We start from the raw sequence: 22,217 nt of genomic DNA, 5'->3' as shown, positions 1-22,217 counted from the left end.
CAGAAAGAAAAGATTAAAGAATAAAACATCAGTGGCTCAAATGTATAAAGTAATTTAATATGGTGAGAGCATTAATTATTTTAGCTTAATTGAATTCCGAGGACCCTGCAGTCCTTGCAGCTTGGTAGACAAGGCCTGTTTATTATTTCTGTAGATTAACAGTAAAGGAAACACAGATAACTTTCAGTTATTTATTGTAAAATAAATGTGTCAATTCATGTGTAAAGCAAGCTGCTCAAAGATAATTGAGTCTTTATATTTTAAGAGGGGAGCTAGGAATCACGGGCCCTTCTCCACTCAGGCACCCGGAAATCCTTCCAGCTGCTGTCCAGGCCCCTGGCACACTGGCCTCCATGGGTCCCCTGCTCCTGTCTCCCGCCTGTGGCTTCAGGGTCTCTTCCCTGCTGCTCTGTGCCCTGCTGCTGTCTCCACTGGCCTTGATGGTCCCTGTCAGCAGCTGGTGAGCAGGGGACTGCTGATTCTTGGGACTTTGCTCCTAGCTGGCCATCGTGGCTGAGTCCTTGGTGGGGTGGCTATGCGACTGGAATGTTCTGAAGTCTGCAGCCTTCGCTTTGGTGGGACAGCCTTTCCTCTCAGCCTGACACTTGTAGAAGCAGGGCCCCAGCGATGGGTAGAGATGTTGTTCTGTAGGTGAGAGTCCCCCTGTCTTTAACTGTGTCTCCAGAGTGGGAGCGGAGCTGGGGTTTGGTCAGTCATCCAACCAAAGTGTGGTTGACTCTGTCCCTACCCTTTCCTTGGCAAGGTCTTTCTGGAGATAGCTATAGTTTGAGATCTTTTTGTTGTTTTAAATGACAGAGCAATGGTTCCCGGCTTTCCTAATGCTGCCACCTTTGAATACAGTTCCTCATGTTGTGGTGACCCCAACCATAAAATTATTTTTTGTTCCTACTTTATAGCTGTAATTATCTGCGAATATGTAAATATCTTAGGCAATCCCCGTGAAAAGGATGCTTGACCCCCAAGAGGGTTGCAACCCACAAGTTGAGAAGCTCTGTGGGAGGGTTAGAAAGGTACAGAAAAGATTCTATAAAGTTCGGCTCCTAGAGGACATTCGTTCATTCATTCATTCATTCATTCATTCATTCATTCACTGAACACCTATGCTGTTCTCTTTAGGAGGGTGTCCCTCAGGACATGTATGTGAGGAAATTCCAGCCCTATCCTTCATGTTGCTAGTTGGCTTGGAATCTTCTTGGTACTCTCCTGCTATGGGAGAGGAGGTCCCAGATGGCTGGTTTCAAGGGCAGCCCAGGGATGGGGTGATCAAAAGCAAAGTCTGTGACTGGAGATCGGACCCAAGGGATGCCTGTAATGACACCACTCATGGAGGTGCTGTGTGTCCCTCATGACTCCTTCCTGTGGCCTCTCCCTGCCTCTGCTAAGAACTCTGCTCAGGCACTAGGTCCGTGTACCTAAGGTGACCTGGGTCAGGGATGAGGAAATACAACATTGGCTGGGGCGTGGGGGTAGGGATTGTTTATGGGAGCGATGGAGAGGAAGGGGCTCACTTGTCTGGGGTCTGGAGCTGTGTAGGAAAGACAGGATGTAAAGCTACCCCACTCCCTGGCCTTCAGAGAGAGTCAGCTTCCTTATCTGTGCCTGCAGCTAAGGATGATTGCAGCCTGCGTGTGGGTACCTGGTGCAGGGGAGGGCACTGGCATGATACACGTGTGCAGTGCGCATATGTTGCCCCCCTCCCCACCCTGGCCTGAGATCGTCCACCCTGGCAATCTGCTCCCCAGCTCCACACACTCTTTGGTTTTTAAAGGAATGGCTTCCTGAGAGTTGTGGAAGTGTCAACTGGTTTCTGAGACTCAGACACCAGAAACAATGGCAGGGTTTAGACAGTCGGGTGAGGGTTCATGTCCACCCGTCTATCTGGTGCCATGTTGTGACATCATTCATTACCTCATCCTGGGAAGGGGACAGGGACTGTGGTGGCCCCTGGGCTGAATCCAGGCACCCCCAGACCCTCGGCTGGTCAGAGGGCGAGTCATTCCTTTCCTTAGTTTCCTCCTGCATCCACTCTTTAGCATTCTGCAGAGGACTGAATGAAATGAGCTCCAGGATATACCACACGGCGCAGGTCAAGCCAGAGACAGACTGCAGGCAGGGGAGAGCATGCGCCTGGCTTAGCAGCGATGGGGATCCCACTCTCTCAGTCTTGGAGCTGAGTCTACTCCTCTCTGTGGATTCTACACTCTCCTCAGAATTTCCTTAGATGGCCTCCAAAGGAAATTGGCTTTTTCTTGTTATCACCTTGTCCACACCCCAAAGGATACCCAGCAGGGAGGAGTCTCTCTCTCTCAGCTGTCTTTTCCTTCCCCCTCAATGAAAAAAAGAAAAAAGAAAACGGAATAAAAAGAGGACATGGCTGATCCCAAGGGGCTGAGATTTTTATTATAGATATAAGAGAGAATAGACAGAGGCAGAGATAGAGACAGTCCAGAAAGAACATGACTGGACCAAGTCAGGCCTGAGGAGAGAGAGGAAGCAAGAGAAGAAACAACAACCAAGATGGCAGCCTGGGCCAAGAGACTGGCATAACCAAAACAGCTGAGTTATATAGGGGCCAGGGAAGCCAGGAGGAGAGAAGGCCCAGTCCAGTCCCTGGGCAGGAGTTTAGGGTAAGGGTTGCCAGCCAGGAGAACCCTATAACAGGTAGGGACTGAGGGATGCTGGGAGAATATGGAGGCCAGGGTCTACTTTGATAAGTTAACAGGCGTCTCAGCCAGTTGTCCTGGGTTTGAGACCTAACGCTCCTCCAACCTCAAATGTCATTTTTCTGAAATGTAGGATTTAGGGTAGTGGTGACAGGAGGTTCGCAGATCACTATGGAGGTGACAGGTGGCTATCACTATGGTGTCTTCCTTAGAAGCCTGAGCAGGGGCCCAGGATGAGCCTGCAGAGGCCTTGTATAGACAGGGCTTGGCTTATGGCCTCAGATACTCACTGCTGGAGGGAAGGGGTCCTGATGAACCCCACGATTTACACACTGCTCTGAGAATATTCGCTGCAGGCTATGTAGAAAACTCATAGTGGAAAAAAAAAACCGAAGACATTACTTTGGGTGTGCGAGAAAGAAAATAAGTGGCTCGTGCTGGAAGCTGGAGATAACCCCACTTGCAGGATGCCTCAAAACACTTGCATTTGATCTATTTGGAGTTGTTATTTTCCCTCCAAATTACGATTAGTTAAATCCATGTATATTGTGGTATGGATTATCTCTCTCTCTCTCTTTTTTACTGTTAAATCGCCAACGACTAATTATGAGTTCTGTCTCTGCAGTGAGGAGTGGCCTATGTCTGAGGGACAGAGCCCTGGGTGAAGATTGGGGGTTGGGTGCTGGTGGCCTGACCTCGGGGCTCAGGATGGGATGTCTGCTCGGTGGTCCAGACAGAGTTCACGTCTGACTCTTCTCCTGCTTGTGTTTGATGGGCTTTCTGACTTAAATTTCAAACCTCCCAACAGATAGAGCTAATACTATACTGAATTGGGTTTTGGAGGTTCTCAGAGACGTTGAAGGACTTGCTGCAGTCACACAGGGAAGGGGAGTCATACCTGGCTGGCCTGGCTCCCTTTGGTCGATGTCTTTAGGGAGAGGGAAGTCTGTCATTGGGCTGGCAGATTTGGTAGGCAGCAGGCAGTACCTCTGGACTTCATCTGGGATGACATTTGAATCCCATGCTGACGTCTGGATGTAGCCAAAATCCTCAGGCTCCCAAAACTTGACCCTTGCCTGTGAAGGCTTTGGAGAGAGGCAGAAGGCAGCTGAGTGAGCTGTGAGGTGTGAATTTCCATGGGACTGGGTTGGAAATTTTTTTTTCCATTTATGAAAATGTTTTATTTTATACTTATTGTTGCAATTATTTGCAACCCCACAAATACAAATCACTTGTTTTATTTTGTGGAACTGAGGGGTCCAGTAGGTGTAGTTATTCACATCTGGGAGTCTCAGCCCTCTGTACAACTGGATGATCTTTGCTGCCTTCCAGTGTGGGCGGTTTACTGTGGATTTTATCTGATATTGTGTGTCTGTACACCCAGCCTCCAGACCAGTAGCTGTTGTTACAGGGCCACTCAGAGGAAGGTTGGCCTCAGAGGGACACTGGAAGAGCTGGCAGTGCCACCACAGACTTGTTGGCTTGTCTGAATTTAGCTCTCATGATCCTGAGTCAGGACAGATGGCCCTTTGCCAGCCATCACTGCCCAGTCCTGAGGCTTGGGACTACTCGTCTCCCAGAGAGGGTCCCATGTCACCTGTGACAGCTCGTGAACCATAAGAATCAGAGTGGTGACAGGGGCGGCCTCAGCTCTGAGCAGTAGTCCACCATTTTACTGGACTTTTCAAACATAGGTCTGTTAGAAGGGCATCTCCTAGCTCCTTTAGGGATATATTTTTATTTGCCAAATGGTGAATTGGCCCATTCTTAGAGAAGTAGCTTGAGAAAGGAGGAGAGGGAAGAAAGGGAAACTTGGCTCTGGGGGAGAATTTAACCACATTCACTCTGTTACTGTTTTTGTTTGTTTGTTTGTTTGTTTGACAGTAGTTAGCAGTTGAATAGAGTATTTATTTATTTACTTACTTATTTATATAACGTGTGTGATAGGGTTCATTGCTGCTGCTGTTGTTAGTCTTATACAAAGCTGGGGGGGATGTATGTGCCCATGACTGTGCAAACAAGACGGCCTGGCCACTCCTCCTGCCCACCTGGGGCATCTTTTCATGGGAGGTTGAGGCTTCCATTGTTGGGTTTTTAGTTTAATGCATTCCTATTTAGTATGCGCTGTGTGCCACTATTTCCAAGGGCCTTGCAAAGAAGAAGCCTCCATTTAATCTTACAAACACGTTTGGTAGGAGCTAACTTGAAGCCCACTTTACAGATGGGAAAAACAAGTGCAGATTCGGTCCTCCCTGAGTCTTGGTTCTATGTGCTTTCTCTATCTGTTATCTCTGTCCTCTGAAGGCTGCAAATCGGAGACTACTTTCGTTTTTGTAGGAGAGGTAACAGAGCCAGGGTAGGGCCTAAGTCTGTGGGTAGTTCACTGAAACCCGGCTTCTGCTCTGTGCCCCGGAAGGAGTCTTCACTGGGCCTCTCCTCCTACAGGACCCAGTGGGTTTAAACTAAGTTAGCTACAGGCTTTTTGCTCCTAGCTCCAGCAGTGGATGCTGCCTACTGGAGGCCGTTCTGAGAGGAAGAGGGGCCTGGAGGAGAGTGACTCCACGTGTTCTGTACATATCTGTGGTTATGTGTCCACGGCTGGCTGTGTTGGCCCTACCCTAGGATCATAACCACCAGGAGGCTTCAGGGTCCAGGGAGAGGGAGGGTCAGACTGGTGGGCAGGGAATCTGAGACCTGGAAGGAGTATTCTTGTGTGGCCTTGACTAGGCCCATTCTCTTTCTGGTTCCCCGTCTTCTAAGCTAAAATGTGAGAAGGGGTGTTAGGCGGGGGTGGGGGGTATGGAGAGGATCAACAGTACTGGGGAGAGGATTGCTGAGAGGAAAAAGGATGGAACTCCTGCTAGGCCTCATACCAGGGTGGTATCCAAGGCTTCCCACACAGAACACCCAGACCTGGATCCTACACTCCTGGAGTAGACCCGTGGTAAGCTGTTTAGAGTGCTTCCCAGGCCCGGGCAACCCCCCCAGTTCAAACCAGCCACACCTAAGGACTTGTCAACATAGCTGTCATCTGTGAGCTAGAGCCAGGGGGCAGTTTCCATTTGACATTCAGGCTTTTAGTGTGACCTTACAGGAACAGGGCAGCTGTGGGTATAGGGACCAGCCCCGTTGAAAGGCAGAGCCATGTAAAATGGCTACACCCCAGTGATGACACAAAGTAGTCCTAGTTAGCATCCAGGAAGAACGAACCTGGTTTCCCTCGAACTGTCTGAGTGGCTTCCTTTCAGCTTTTCCAAGACAGACCAGATTTCTGGAGAGGGGAGGGGTCCAGTTAGGGTTGGCTCTTGAGGTTAGAGGCCAGGTTAGGTCCTGGGTTTAGGGTGCTAGCAAGGGTCTGGATTCTTCTCCCTTAGTAAGAGATAGGAGTGTCTTCCCTTAACCCTTTCCCATCTCCAGCAAATGGCTGGAAAACCTTAGCGGTGTCCTAGACCAGAACTAAGTTCTTTCTTGGAGTTGGAGCTGGGTCTGCCCCACCCCCACCCCACCCGAGTTCAAAGCTAGCCAATTAAGGGGCCCAAACAGTGCGGTCTTCCCTGCATCATTGGCTTGTAAAACTTTCCCTGCCAACCAGGCGACTTTATTCTCTGGGAAGGGGGAAAAAGGCATGTAATTTTCCTGACCTGGCCTTTTGCTTTTGGGGAAAATGGGAAAGAAAGCGATTTTCGTAAACAGAGTCTTGTCACAAAGGAGGTCGGGGTCTGTAGACTGCAATGCAGGGGTCTGGAAAGTGGCCCTTGGTTGTGGTAGCGGTCCCTGAGGTTTCAGAGTATTTTGAGGCCTAACGGTGGACTCTGGGGTGGGGATGGACATCAAAATCTTCCCCATTCGGACTTTGAACTTCCTCAGGCCCTTGCCACAAGGCACCACTAATGCAATTTCCCTTGTGCCGGGAACCTGCAACTTGAAAGACTCCTCTCCTTTCCCGCCTCCGGCCGCCAGCAGCCCCTCCCCCAACCGGCCTCAAGTCCTCCCCGTCCTGGTCCACGTGGTGTGCACCTTCAGACTCTGTCTTCTTGGAGGGCACTCGGAAGTTTGGGTCCACTGACACCAGTTCACTCAGCAGGAGAACACAATAGCCTCCCTTGGAGCCAGCCGCCCTATGCTCTGGCCGGGCACAAGGCGCGATGTGCACCCCTACACATTGGTGACTGCACCCGGGCCTCCCTGGGGCCCGCCGGGTCTGCTGGGGACCTCCGACGCGCAGCTTGCTTTCGGGCCTTGGGGCTCTCCAGGTCCTCTTCGGGCCATTCCTGCCCGCCCTCCCCGCCGTGCACGTTGATTGCGCCCTGGGCGGGAGGCGAGCGGGGCCGGGGCCATGCATAATTCCCGGGCTTAATGGAGCAGCTGCCCGCGCGGGGCGGGTGCAGGCGCAGCTGACCCTGCAGCCGTCTGGCCTCGCGGGGCAGGCGCGCTCCTTTCTTCCCAGTCCGCTTCGGCCGGGGTCGGGGAAAGGGATGGGGGCTGGGCGAGCCGAAAGGCCACTCCTGGGGGGAGGGTCCGTCCTTCCAGTTTCCATTCTTGCAACTTTTGCTTTGGGCTTGGGGGTGGGAGCATCGAGTCGTAGCCGCTCGGATCCGCTCCTGCTGGAGTTGCAGTGCGGGTTTCCGCAGAGCGCGCCGAAGTGCCAGACTCCTTTTTTCCTTTTTTTTTCCTTTTATGGGCCCCTTCCTCCACCCCCACCTCCACCCCGGCACCTTGGCGGCCCCAAGTCCAGCCGCAGTCCAGCAAGCACGCCGCTGGCTCCCCGCCAGCCTCTTTCCCGGGCTGCAGGAGAGGGATGGAGGCGGGGACCCAAGGTCAAGGGCGGGAAGGCCGCCCGCCTTGCGGCCCTTTGTGCACAGGCCGCCCCTCCCCCCACCGCTCGCCCCCTCTCTGCCCACCGTGCCTGCGCCAAGTCGAGTGACCCCTGGCTAGGGGGATTGTATTTCAGAAGCTGCTGGAAGCTGCCAATGGCCTCTTCCCTGAAGCCGCCACTGCGGACCTCACAGCCCTTGTGACTTTTGTCCTGGCTCCTGGGGCCACTCAGGGACCCTCTCCCCATCCCTCACTTTTGCGGACATCGCTCAGATGGGATCTTAAGCTCACCTTGGCCTAAGGATCCAGGTGAGCCCGGAAGGCCAGGAGAGACCTGAGTTCTCTCCTGCAAGCTTGAGTTCCTGCAGGGCAGCCAGGCTTGCCCCATAGTGGGACATCAGGACCTGTTGTTTCTTTGAAACACTCGGGGGAAAAAAGTTTTCTCAATTGTGCGGGAATGGGTCCCGCCACTGGGGTCGATCAGGACGCGTGGGATTACTGGGAATGGAGTCAGCCCCCAATCAACCTTTGCCACTTCTCTTACCACACCGCTAGAGAGAATTTGTATGCAAATGTTATCTTGCTAGAATTCCTGGTCCTGTGTCTTAAAAGTTGGCCTCGTGGTTGAAGCTCTCCCAGAGCTGGAAAAACAGTACCCAAAACCCGTGTGTTGCTTGCCTGTGAATTTACCTTACCTGAGACATCTTTTGCAACGTAGGATTGGACCCAATTCTCTGTTCTCCATTTTTCAGAAATAGGTCTGAGCTAGACTGAATCGATACATTATAACAGTAGGTAGGCAAGGTGGTTTAAAAATGTGTGTTCACGTGTACTTAAAGTTTGGGCCTGATGGTAGGCTGTGCCTTCTGCCCTGTCTGGGTTCTGTGTCAATAATACCTTCTTGGTATTTTGAGAGAAAGTTGATCTTCAAAAGAAAAAAAAAAAAACAAAAAAAACCAAAACAAAAAACCCCCACAGGTTTAGCTAATCCAAACTTGGAGCAACTGGCTTTTCTGGTGGAGTCTAAAGGTACTTGTCAATTTATTTGTTGAGAAGCCTTGGGGAGAAGTAAGCCCTTCCCTGGAACGGAAACCCGCCAGTCCTGGACAGGAAGGGTTTCTCTCTGCCCGAACTTGCTCCTGGATTTCTCAGACGTCCATTTATGACAGTTCCAACAAGACAGAAACTGCCTTTGGATATCTGTAAATACGGCTAAAGATCACAACCCTGCCTTCAGAATGGGCTGGGAGGTAAAGGCCAGTTCTGTGTTGGATTAATAGTTATGTACCTGGGTTCCTTTACAGAATGAAAGATGAAACACCGTGTGTGTGTGTGTGTGTGTGTGTGTGTGTGTGTGTGTGTGTTCTTCCCAGTCAAGGGAGATGAGCATCCAGTGTCTTTGGAGGCTAGGTGTGTGAGAGGAGGAGGGTTCACAGTTCATACTTAATGGCCACCACCCCAAGGAGAAGGCCAGCTAACCACTTGTGCTTTCCTTACTTTGACAACTCAAAAGTAATTTTAAAAATTATACATGATTCTCCCTCACTTCGACTTGAGTTAAGTCTTAAGGCCTCACAGTGGAAGGTTTTCCTCTAAGGCTGGATGCAGCGAGCACCCCCACCCCCACCCCCTTCTATCCCCCCTCCCCCATCCTTCGGAGTAAGGGTGTGCAGATCTTTCTTGCCTCGGTGCCAGTGTTGGAGTGACGGAGCGCTGCCTGGTTATGTGGTTCTGAGCCCTGAGCTGTGTCCTCAGGGCACAGGTGGCTTTGCTTGGCTTTGTTCAGGAGCCGTGTGTGGGAGGTGTGCATAGAAATGGAGCCCTCTGTCAGCTGGATCTCCTGGCAGTTCAGCCACTGGGGTCGGTAGCTGAAGCGGCGGCGGGGAGGAAGCCTGCAACAGCACCCCTGCCCACCCCCTTCACTTTCACTGCTTGGAGAAATCTCCATGTTCCTGTAGGCTTTCCCACAACGCCGCTCCCCTTGATGGCACTGCTTAGGCATTTGATAAATATTTGTTGCTTTTGGAGCATCAGGTGCTACCTCAGGGTTTAGGCACTGGGGTGGAGTCTGGGACCTTTGACGAACAGCCTGGCCTATCCTTGAACGGTCCAGGGCCATCCAGTCCCTCAGCTGATGCCTGTATCTGTAGAATGGGGATGTGTTTTTTACTAACCAGTCTCCATCTATATAGGAGCATAAGCCAGTGGAGCGAAGCTACGGCTGATTTCATAGACATCATACCAGCGAGACTGTTATTGTTTGGGCCCTGGGGGCGGGGTGACTAATTTGCAAAGAGGAAAGGAATCCAACAGCTGCTTGTATAGGGTGTTGTTTTTAATGCGAAGAGGAAGCATTTGGGGGCTTTGGGGAGAGGCTTACGGCATACCACAAGGAAACGTCCCTCCCCCACCTCCATTCACTTCAGAGGCCCTTCTCTGTAGCTCCCCACTTCCAGCTCCTTATTTTTTGGAAACGTGAAGAGATTCATTATCTTAATACCTAGTGGTGTTGCTGTTACCCTTGACCTGAACACCCCAGAAAATGTCCTCTTCCCCTCCTCATACTAGGTTCTGGCCGTGGAAGGGTAGGGAGCGAGTTGGGGGTGAGGGTGAGGCTGTGTATGTGTATGTGTGTGTGTGTGTGGGTATAGGATACAGACTTGGGGGAAATGTATACAGCAGGCAGCCTTCAAATGTGTAGTCTTGCTCAATGCAGGTGAAAAGGAACTCGGCTCTGGCTTTCCTTTCTCTGCCTCCTCAAAGCTCTCAGAAATTAGCATCTGTACCCATTGAGTACGCAGCTGGTGGCTATGAAATGGTACCTTCCTTCACTAGGGAGAAGCCAGTCTCCAGTGGCCTGCAGGGGGCCAACGTTTTACCTTTTCTTTCTTCAGTTTTTATATTCAGAGAAGCTTGGTTTCTTTTCCCTCTGCCAATGCTGGGTGACCTGAATTCAAGTTTTAATAATAACCTCTTGCTGAACCCACAGGCTCCAGGCTAATCCTGCTCTTTAGGTCTGCTGACCTTGCCGTGCATCTGATGTGTTTGTCAGCTTCGGTTTGGGATGGGGTGGGTGCTTATGCACCCTCAGAGTTCCTGTTCCTCCTGGACTGGAGGTGGGTGGGTGGGGGATCGCAGATAGAAGAAGGAGGCTAGGTATGTACTGTACCGGAGGGTAGGCTTGCAGCCAGGTGTGTGGCACCTGTAATTGAATCCGGACCTGCGTTCTGTGCAGGCACGCAAGGATGCGCAAGGGAGGTATCGAGGTTCTAGGCTCTCTCTGTGGCTGAATCTGGCATGAAACCGTCTTCTGACTCCGTGGAGCCCAAATGGTGTGTGGAGAAGCCAGGGAGCAGCAGAGAGCCTAGAAGCCCGCGCACGTTCTGTTTGCACGAGTCGGCTCTTGCATCTTTTGTTAGTGGCGGTTCCTTAATTAACCCGCGGATTAGGGCTGCCTTCTTTTGACACGTACATATATTTTGGGGTATAATATTCTTGTTCTCCTCAAACTCACAACCGGAACCGCTCAGGAGCCTCCCTAGGGAGCTATGGCCTCTTCTCTCCCTCTTGTCTTCCCAGCTTTTCCCTTCCTGTTCCCCTCCTACCCACCCTTCCCTTAAACCCAAGTGGGCTTGTAGCTGAGTGGAGGACGGGTGTGCTACACACAGCTAAATAAATCATGTTTACGCTTGGCGTTCTTGGTAGTGAAAAAGCTGTTGGCTGTTTCCACTTCCGTATTTCTCAGCATTTGCTTCCTACCTGTTTTTGAGTCCATGCCCAGAAATAGTAGTTTTGTCAAATGAGGGGATAATGCCAGCCAGCCTTTCCTGCTGCCAAAGAAGCTGCTGGATTTTGCAAAAACAGAGTGACGTTTTTTTAGTGACACTGATTTCCCCCCCACCCCCTCAAAGAAATTAGGGTGTAGAATAAGGGGTATTTAAAATGCACATGGAGCAGGGGAGGGGAAGGGGAAGATTCCTAGCTGCTTCTACTCGGGGCTTGTAGCAGGCAAGGTTAGAAAGGAAGGTCTGGGTTTTTGTTGTTCGATTCTCTCAGGGCAGCAGGCACCCGTAGGAGGTGTAGAGGCTGTTCTGAGCCCGGAGGAGAGCTGAGTCAAGCTCTTTTCAGTCCCAAGGCTTCATTTTCTCAGATTTGGAGATACGGTGCAATGAATTTTTTTTTCTTTCCTTCTGTTCAGTTTTGGGTCTGTTTAGTTCCGGAGGCTTTTCAGAATGGTACTTGCCGAATTCTTTCTCTGAGGTACCAGTTAGGAATGTCACCCTGAGCCCGGGGTGGGAGCCTGTCTGCACCCGACTTGACAGTCAGTGGCTCTGTACAGCATGAGGTAGGTAAGCCTCCCGCCTCTGCCTTTAACCCATGATGCTGTTTTAGGGGCATGTGAAAAAGTCACTCTCGTGATGGGTCCTGTCTGCCAGGCAGAGGGCTTCCTGGGTAATCAAAGCCAACTGCAGGCTTGTGGATTAAAAAAATGAAAAGAAACGATTTCAAAACCAAGCAAGTGGCAGATAAACACTCCGCTTCTGGAGGAAGGTGGGGCCTGATTTCTCTGGAAGATTCCTGCAGGAATTCTGTCCATGGTCAGGCACATCAGCCCTGTTGCAAAGATGGCCAGGAAAAAAAAAATCACAATAAAATCAAAGTAGGCATGCTATGCTTTCCCACAATTTCTAATGGAAATATTTTGTAGTAAAGATGGTATTTCCATTGAGGACTGTGCTGCCAGCATCTTTAATTACATTAAATAGTGGCATAAGTCTCCACTGAACGTAAAGCTGCGGTTAGGTCCGCTGCCGTGGGCTCGCTAGATTGACTTGTAATCATCGATGTTGCCGGTGTTAACGTGATAACCACGTTTATTAAATTTATCCCACGAAGTGTTAATTTTTATGTGTTTTGTTGTGCACACCCCCCACATGACCTCTGGTATGTTAGAAGATGAAAATGAATTTCATGTCAAAAAAAATTTAAAAAGGTGGTTATCAGACCGCTTTGTCCCCCTTAAAAGGGAATGGGCGATTTTTTTTCATTTTTTTAAAATTTTTATTTATTTAATATTTTTTTTTGCCATCAAATGCTACTAGGTTGAAAAGCAGGCTCACAATATGTGTATTAAATACCATCCACGTACAGAAAACGGAGGTAGAGAGACGACTTGGTTGAAAGTAATTACAGGCCTGCTCCGTTCTTTAGTCAGTGACATTTCAGACCTAGCTTAGAAACATAAAGAGACAGAAAGAGCCTGCCCTTATGTGAGGCAAAGCATTCAACCCACATTCTGTGTCCGTTGGAAAGAGGCACAAAGAGATGACAGGGTGGAAGTTAGCTAAGTCTAGAGGAGAGCTGGATTAAAAAACATTATAACAGGGGAGTTCAATTGTTTGTAACTGACGCACGCAATACAAACTAAGCTTGCTGTTAAAGGCTAGCAGGGAACCTCCTTTTAGAATTGATTCCCCCCCCCCCCCCACCTGAACTTTCTCTTTACCAAGTTTACTTCTATTCCATCTGAAACAAGAAACCCTGCCAACCCAGAGGCTGGGAGATCACTTCTGTCTTGGTGGAGTTTTAGGGTCCGGTCTGTAGAAGGTTCAGCTCCACATGTGTGCAGCGTGCTCCATGCTCTGGGCCGGAGTCACTGTGTGAAACCCGTGTTGGTCCCTTCCTGTCCTTTCGTTCCTTTCTTATCGGCCTGTGCTCTTTTCTTTCCTAATTCTCCAGGATCCCCACGGTTCAGACTTGCATCTCCTCTCTCCTCATTCTGTGTTTTCCCCAAGCAGAAGCTAAGGTTAGAGCTCCTGACACCTTCTAATCATAACGGTGTCCTGAACTCTGCAGCTTCCAAACCCATTTGGTACGGGATCAGACTTTCGATGAGAGACAAGCTCATTGTTTTAGGGTTACCAGTGTCAGGCCCAGTGGATGCTGTCGGGGAGGATAGAGGAGTCCTTCGTTTAAAACTCCCAGGAGTCTCCAAATCTGACAATTCATTTCCTGGGTTATTGCCCTCTGGTCACGTGACTTGCTTTCATTATGGATTTCCTCCCAACTCCGCCTCCTGAGCTGTAAAGGAAAGGAAAACACAGGGACATAGGGGCACATTGCTGGCGTCTGGTCCTAAGTTTTATTTGTGAATGGACTGAAGGGTCCTGACCTGTAAGTCTCAGGTTCTTTTTTTCTTGGAATGCAGTGTACTTACCTGTTAACTTCCATTTTTAGGCGGTATCTTCATGGGCTCTGAGCCCGTGCACACACGCGGTAAACTGTTTGTTCTGGAGGCAAAACCGAGATGAAGTTTCTGAAGTACTTGACTGACTGGAATCGGAGGGCCGACTCTGATAAGGGCTGATGCAGCCACACAGCTTTTGGCTAAAAGGCCTAACGTGGGAAACAGGGACTTCCTTTGCTAGGCATTGGAGATTTTTATAGGTAAGATTAGAGACTCTTGTCAGCCCCAGCTTTGTCCTGGCCCCTATAGACTCCAGGTAGATGTCTTAGCCTGCCCATGTTTCTGACACAGATGTATGTGCGTGCTCCTGGTGCGTGCTGGCATCTCTAGCTTCTCTCTCTCTCTGTCTCTCTCTCTCTTCATCACAGATGTGCTCACCCGTGTTTCTCTAACTAGTTAAACACATGGCCTTCCTCTCTGGTGTCCCTAGGCCATGTCATTCTCAGAATCCTGGACCCTGGTTTGGTGGGGTATGCCTGCCAAGATCACAGTGGATGGCCGCTACTTACTGTTCTGCGTGCAGCAGCCTGAAGCCAGGCTCAGGCTTTAGCAGCCATTGCATGTGGCTGACGTGCATTCCAGCCGTTCTGAGAGCTCCAGGCTCCCTCAAGAGAAGCAAAAGAAGAGGTTCTAGTTTCAAGTTTCCTCAGCAGGTGCCCATCTGGGGGCTGGAACAGTGAGGCTCAAAGGACTGACTGTCTGGCTTCTGCACCTCACCCTGGGTAGATCTGAGGAGATGCTTCAGGGTCATCTGACACCTTCCTGACATGTGGACTATCCTCCCGCTCTGCCCCCGGAGCCTTTGGAAGCTGTTGGAAGGTTCTGGAACAGGTGGTGTAGCCTCACCTGTCTTTGGCTTTGGGTATAGAAAGGGGATCTGCTTGCCCCAGGGGATTTTTAGCAGCTCCTTGTTTTGAGGAAGTTAGAATTGGCAGCAGTGGAAAGAAACAATTGCTCCTGGACCTTGGGAAATGATGCTGTGCGGACCAGCTTTGATTGCTAGATGCGGCTGCCCGAGAGGATGGTCTCTCTTCCAACGCTGGCATGAGGCAGAACTCGGGTTTTGGTGTGCCATCACAGGGTGCAACCCTTTTCCTGGAATGCCTGTCAGGGAGTTAAAACTGTGTGGGTCTTTGTCAGTTACAGGGATGCCAGATGAGGGAGGAGCTTGGGGGGAAGGCAGCCTGGCTCAGGATCCAAAAGAAGTGCTGCTTTCTCTTAGGGTGCCCCTGAGCCTTTCACACTGGCTGCAGGAGAGATGTCCAGCTGTGCGCGTGGGGCTTGTGAGTGGTGTCCCTGGTGGTCATTTCAGGAAGAGGTAGTAACAGTCGTTTCAGGCTCAGTCATGAGCAGTTGCCTGTGGCCTGACATATTCTTCCTTGTCATGGACACACACAGAGGCCTTCTCTGAGTCCAGTCACAAGCAGTGGATGATGGGAAAATGAGACTAACTCTCTCATCTGCATCCAACATTCGGTCCCCACCTGTAAGGTCACCAACCCTTGAGCGCCTTGAGTCCAGAGAAAGGTTATTGTGCATTCGGATGTTTTATGTCTCCCATGAGAAGAACTCTAAACGCGTCCGTGAGGCCCCCATTTTCCCCTTGTGGCCAAGGACTCGTGCACCCCACATTCCCTGCAACCAGGGGTTTGGAGACTTACGATGGCCATTACGAGCTGTGTGTTCCTGAGACAAGAGGGGGCGTTCTGCTCGAACGGAGGGCGTGGAAGTGAGAGCTGGGAGCCGGGGAGCCCTCAAACTTTCCCCCAGAGTTTCTAGGTTGGGCAGTTGCTGTGAGCCTGGCTAGCCTTCCCCTGACTTACTTTCTGGCTCTGCCTTGGAGGCCTGGCCTGGCTTCTGGGTTTTCATAGGTTGTTAGAGCAGTGGATCCTCTCTCCTGCTTCGTTTTGTCTCTGCTTTCTTATTTCTTACAAATGGAAGAACAAAAAGAACGCAGCACTTGTTGAGCTTCTGCTCCCCAGACCTGGGTGGCTTGGACAGTGAGTGACAGAGAGGGTTTATTTAGGATCATTTCTAGTCCTCCTGTCTCAGCTACTCCCCACCCCCCACCTCCCACCCCCACCCCCACCCCAAGCAGAGTGGGAGAGAGGTTAGTGGTGGCAGGCCCAGACCTTGTCTGGGGAGTTACGCAGGGCCTGTCTCCATTAAGGTGGCACCCCACCCCTTTGAAATAGGAAATTGCCAAAATGGATGTCATTGGCTGCTAATTAGGTGAATTTTAACTGCAGGATCATTTTACCAGCTAATACCGTTATGATGTGCTTCCTCGTGACCTGTGGTGGAGCCCTTACTGTACGAGCTCAGCCTCAGCAGCAGACATCTAGGAGTTGCTTGTTCAGCTTCCTCTGAGTGGCTGCTGGCTTTCTCTGTTCCTACTTCGTGTGTTCACACCAGGGCCAGTGAGAGCAGACCCTGAGATGCCCAGGCCGTGGGCACCAGTGCCCCTCATCCCTATGTGGCACGGCCCCCCAATTCTTGGGCCTCTGGAACAGCCCAGTAGCTGCGTATTATGGTTTGTGCCTATCTACATGGTACCACCACGGGGCATCATGCTTTTCAAGTCTAATCTGCCCTCACCTCCATCTTCTCTCTCTACCAAACCGGAAAAAGAATCTTAATTTCCTGTCGGGCTGGGAGGAGGCGGGCTAGAGTCAGGATAATGACTCTTAAATATGAGCAATGCGTCTGGTTCCATGTTATTTTTCCTCTACCCTCTTAATACACAGCATTTTTTATCATCCTTAAGACAAAGTAGCTGGCAAAATATTTAAGTGATCAGAAACAAATGTTTTTATTTGCCTGCGTGCGAATTGGGTTATCTGCCTATCTTGTTTACGAAATCCGGGGCTGCCTTCCCGCACAGTATGCTCGCCTCTCGAATCTTCCCCGGCTCCCATTTCCATATTTCTGCGTGCTTGTTCTTTGTTAATCACTTGGCAAGCGCTTATTTGAATATTAAAAATTTCTTTAATCATCAAACGCAGGAGCACAGTCTCATGAATATTCATATTCTCCCCCCCTCCTCAGACTGGATTCTAGTTCATTACCCCGCAGTAAAAGCCAAACAGCCATCAATCGCTCTCATTACTGGCTCTGGCGTTTTGATTGGCTGCCTGCTGCCCATAGACTTTTTTTTTTTTTTTTTAAATTTCCCTTCTCCTATGAGCTGTCTTATACCTGCCAACAACTTAAAAAAAAATCAACAATGCAAGAATAAATTTCTCTGGTTGGAAACAACTTAGCAAACTTGTCAAACAGCCCTTGTAGCTTGCTGGGCCCTCTCGGGACACCAGAACCACAAATCTCCCTCCTCAGTCCTTCCTGTCCACCCTAGTCCCACCAAAAACCAAAACAAAACAACCCAAAAAACAAGGAGAAAGGGGGTAGGGAAGAAATAGAATTAAATAAATAAATAAAAAAGAGAAACTTGAGCTCAGAGAGATGAATATTTGTCAAGAGAGTTGACGCAAGTTTCATTTGCATAATGACTTTGTACTTCTGCATTAATAAAATTTGCATATGAAGCCATGTTAATTACTCCTGATCATGCTTTTTGCATTCATGCATAGTAATTTTCTCCGACTTGTGAGAATTAATGTCTTGGCACGAGGGGGGGAAGGGGCGCGGGGACTGTCAGGTTCCCTCGCCAGAGTCCCTCGCTCACACGCGCTGGCGTGGATGTCTGTCTCCTTCTTTGATCTCTGACTCATTTCTGCACTATCAGTAGGAGTTCTCGCCTTAAAAAAAATGTATCCGTTGAAAGGCACCAGTAGGGAGAAAAATAGACTTCTGTACGGTATGTGCCAGGCCACCTCTTGGGGTTGGAACATGGGATCTGCCACCTCCCGGTTGCAGAGTGGCGGCCCTGGGAAGGCTGCACCGGGAAGGCTTGGTTCCCTCAATCGGGGCTGGGCGGTTCCAGGCATTTTTTGTGTCTATATGCTCCTGGTGGTGGGCGTGTTGCTGCTTAGTGCGCATGTGCAGGGCATGGAGCCCAGCATCTGCAGGGACTGCTTGCAAGGGAGGTGGGCTTCAAGCTCCCTTCAAGTGCCTCACCCCCAGGAAGGCACCAACAGTGATCTTGTCCTCTGTTTGGACTTTAGCCATCATACCAGAGGCCTGTTTGGGAGACCTTTTGAATATTCCTTCGTAGGTGGCTTAAATACCAAGAAGTCAATCTGACCTTGACTTTGGAGCACCGTTTTCACGTTTTTTGAGAGGGGCAATATATCCCCACCCCATAGGAATGCTTTATGCTTGCATGGCATAATACAAGTATCAAATTTTTTATTTCTTTCGCCCTAATTAAAATGTACTTTTATGATAAAACTGAGGCAGTCAGGGTTTCATTAAGCTGTCCGGATCCTACAAGAAGCTGAGTTAGAGCCTACATCCCTCCCCCACATACCTTGATACATATGGGTCTGTTTGGACTGGCTTAGACTGCAAAAGAACGGTGTCTTTTAAAAGAAGATGTGAAATTGTAGTGTGCATGTTCTTACTGCGTCTGTGTGTGCAGTGAACCGTGGCACACAATGAAGGTCAGGACAGTTTTGTGGGTTAGTTCTTCCTTCCCATCTTTACTCGGGTCCTGGGGAAAAACCCTCAGCTGCTGAACCATCTCACAGGCCCTGGATTTCTGGAACTTCTGGGAACAGGACCCAAGTCCCCATGCACACTAGAAAAGTGCTCCAATGCTGACTTCCCCACAGAGAGCTTTTTTTTTTTTTTTTTTTTTAAAAAAAAGCATCCTGCCTAGGCTTATAGGGTGTCTTCCCTGCTGGAGCAGGCTTCCAGCTGTGAGGAGGACTGGGGAGGGGGAGGACAGAAAGTTCCAGGTCTGGAAATAAATGTAAGGATGGTAGTGGCCACGTTTACTACGTGGCTGGCTCTGGCTGCAGAGTGCCCTGGCAGTCCCTTTAAAAACACAGTGACTAGCCAGGCGTGGTGGCGCACTCCTTTAATCTCAGCACTTGGGAGGCAGAGGCAGGCAGATTTCTGAGTTCAAGGCCAGCCTGGTCTACAAAGTGAGTTCCAGGACAGCCAGGGCTACACAGAGAAACCCTGTCTTGAAAAACCAAAAACCAAACCAAACCAAACCAAAACAACCACACACACACACACACACACACACACACACACACACACACACACACACACACAGTGACTGAGACAGAGAGAGTGACCACTTGTGGTCACAGGCTAAGAAATGGCCTAGGAGGAATTTGAACCCATTTTTCTGTCTCTGTCAGTCTTTCTGTCTTTGTCTCTGTTTCAGTCTTTGCACCTCTCCCCCCCCAGGCTGACATCTCTCAGTGGGTCAGGTACAGAGTCTGTTTGCAGATCTCAGGAGCTGTCTGTTCTAGATCCAAGGCCGGGCATCCCTTCCAGTGGAAGGCTGAGGCTGGAAAGTGGGGCAGGGACAGGCTTAGAGACATGGCCCTCACCTTTGGTTTCCTTTTAAAATGAAGGTGCACCTATTGTGAAACTTATTTTAATTCGCTCCATTTGTGGCTTTGGATTTTTATGTACGGGATTGCGTAGCCATCACTACTGTTTAATTGATCACACCCCATAACCTATTGGTTCTGAGTCTCCCCTCCCCCCAGCCCCTGGTAATCACTGCTCAATCTCCTGATGTTTGGCTGACCAGAAGCTCGCCACGGCATTATAGCATGGTGGCTTCTCTCTTGGTTTTTGCAGGAGTTGGATTTCAGGCTCCCTCTGCGTGCAAAGCTTGGAGATAAGCTGTGTCTAGGGGGGACTTCTAGTGGGGCTGAGATCGCCCTAAAAGCTCTACAGGGACCCTACCCCCTTCTGCCCTTGGAGCAGATAGCCGTTAGTGAGGGTCTCATACCTAACGAGGGCCTGTGGCCACCTGTCTAACCTAAGTGTTACCGCCTGGTGTGGGGTGTGTGACTTCATCTTGACAGACCCTGGTTCAGTCCCAGGGGCGTCCTTCTAGAAGGCCGTGGAGGCTTGCGATTTCCTTTTTGATCCTCGGCCATTCTTTCCGTCAGCATCGACTGTGAGGAGCTCCTGTGGGCATTCGCAGCCATGAGGTGCAGTGCTGGCTGAGTTATGGCCTTTCGTAGAATCAGAAGCCTCTCGCTTTCACTAATGGATGGGCTGAGGTCCAGGCTGCTCACTCAGACTTCCTCCATTCCCATGTGGCCATTGGATACAGGGTGGGTACCCTGGTCACTTTACTCCAACTGTAGCTGTAGAGGTGGGAAGGCGCATGGCCAGGCTCTGGAGACAGGGCCACGTTCATGCCCCAGAGTGCTTGATCGTGAGTCTCAGTTCCTCCCTGTGGAGTGGCAGGTGCTCCTTCCTGTAAACCATGCTGGCTATCTTATACTAGAAGCCGATTCACTGAGATGACTTTCAAGGACCTTGAGCTCTCCACGGTCTAAAGGGACGAATCCCATAGGGATTCAAGGTCATTAGAGGACAGGGTCAAGTACAGTGTCCGATGCAGTGGGCTTTGAGGCAAACACTGGCCTCCCATGGGTAAGTCTGGCCTCAGGATGTACTTGCTTGAGGCCCATAGGACAGCTGTGATGTGGCTTTCTGCTCTTGTTTTGGTACTGCAACTATTCTTGGGCTTATTGATCATGCCCATTTGGGGCTGTGTGCCAGGGCAGAAACAACCGGTGCCTTGTATGAGTAGATCACTGCCTCAGCAGGGTCCAGCAGGGTCAGTGCTGGCACAGGCCTCTTAGCCGGACATTACAGTGCCCGAGCTCCAAGCCGGGGTGCTTCTCAGATGCTACAAGTACCCGGATCCTGCATTTACGTGGAAGCAGTGGGATTTTTGAGGAGGCTCGAAACTGCTACGGTTTGCTGATTCCTGCACTGCTGGCCTCTGTTGGAGTCTGTGCAATGAGTGTCCTATGTCCTTGTATTCAGGGGCGTGTTAGGGACCCGATCAGAGAAGAGGGGCAGGCACCTGGCTCTCTGAGAGCTTGCGTGATTCTGTGGCGGGTTATGGAGTAGGCAGATCCTACCAGTGCAGATCTGCAGGTGCCAGGAGGTGAGTTCTGGCCTGCACTGCAGAGCTGGTGAGGCTTAGCTGCCCAGCATCTTTGTTGATGGTTTCTTTTTTTTTCTTTTTGGTCTCTCTGATGCTTCTCTGTTCAATTATTTACCCAGGGAATTTGGGCTTCTTCACTTGTGGTTTTGGCAAGGGCTTCACACAAATGTTTTGCCCTGGTGGTCTCTTAACCAACGTAAGATAAATGGCCAAATCAAACGCAGGCCTCGCTGGCAGTGGAGGCTCAATGTGGGGCCTGGTGGAGGCAAGGCAGCATCCTCACCGGCCCTGTTCATTGCTGTCACTGGCTGTCCGAGCAGGGAGTGGGGACTCACTCCCAAACCAGGGTGGAGACGTTGAGACATGTCTGGGCCATGCTAGGTTTCTTGTGGTAAGGGAGGGAGAAGCTCAGGGCATCCTGGGAGCTTCCGAGGCTTGGGTGCTGCTTGCCAGGGTCTGGAGAGAAGCCCCAGGCAACCAGCTAGGAAGGAGACTCATCAGTGTCCAGGCCCTTGGAGGTAGACCTGAGGTGGCAGACGCCTGACTGAAGAACCTATACCGGCATTAGTTTCCTGCCTCTTTCAAAGAGGGGGTCGCTCATATTTTGAGAGACCAAATCCTCAAGTGAAGCCCACTCTAGTTTGTTCTGAAAGACCCTTCTAGGGAATCTTAACTGGGAGTGGGGCCCTGACAGGCCTTCTGTGTGCTAACCCCTTGCACTAGGGCCCTCAAAGGCAGCCCCCCCGGCCCCCAGAAATGATCTGGCAGCTGCAGGTGTAGCCCCTGCTAATGTCCTCTGTGCACCCCTTCTCGCTTGCCCCTAGACCCCAGTCGTCATCCCCGTAGGGCTGGTGTCCTCGGGGCCGAACCCTCTCAGAGGCTGTACTGTAGCCCTGTGACCCGGGGCCCCCTCTTGTGCCTCAAGTCCCTTGTGCAGTCCAGGGCACCACTGACCAGTCTTTTCTATTGTTTTTTCTCCAGGGCCGTGCAGGCCTGCCCAGCTGCCATCGATGGCCCCCATAGCTGCCTCCTCTTCCCACCCTCCCACCTCCGTGATTACTTCACCTCTGCGTGCCCTGGGCGTTCTCCCACCCTGTTTCCCGCTGCCTTGCTGTGGTGCACGCCCCATCTCGGGCGACGGGACTCAGGGTGAGGGTCAGATGGAGGCTCCCTTTGGATGCCAGTGTGAGTTGTCAGGTAACAGAGCCGCTGCGGTGGGGGAGGTGGGCTCCCGGGATGGCGGGCTGTGCCCTGGGTAGAGCCGGGGACCCAAGGTGGGGTCCCAGGGGGGATGTGCCCCCATCCCCGACTCAAAAAGCTTTTCGGGGCGGGGGATGGCAACAGAAGTGCCAAAGATGTCAACTGAACTGTAACCTGTGTCGGTTCCCAGGGGGTCAAGGGGCCGTCTCCCCCA

At 50.9% G+C, this 22,217-nt stretch overlaps 1 protein-coding gene across 5 annotated transcripts in view; it reads left to right on the top strand.

Moving 5' to 3' along the window:
• Bcl11b (BAF chromatin remodeling complex subunit BCL11B) overlaps positions 1–22,217 on the top strand; it is an 89,559-nt gene that overhangs the window by 16,494 nt on the left and 50,848 nt on the right. For 2 of the 5 annotated variants that reach the window (XM_021179313.2, XM_021179314.2), the window contains exon 3: positions 21,785–22,000. The exons of 2 other annotated variants lie outside the window; for them this stretch is intronic. In XM_021179313.2, coding sequence (XP_021034972.1) covers positions 21,785–22,000 — 216 coding nt within the window. The remainder of the gene's footprint in view (positions 1–21,784; positions 22,001–22,217) is intronic. One more of the 5 variants, XM_029484914.1, reaches the window with a different exon arrangement.

The sequence above is a fragment of the Mus caroli genome, chromosome 12, assembly GCF_900094665.2.
Source record: "Mus caroli chromosome 12, CAROLI_EIJ_v1.1, whole genome shotgun sequence".
NCBI lineage: Eukaryota > Metazoa > Chordata > Mammalia > Rodentia > Muridae > Mus > Mus caroli.
Note: the sequence above shows the minus strand (reverse complement) of the source record. Positions and strands in the feature narration are given on the sequence as shown.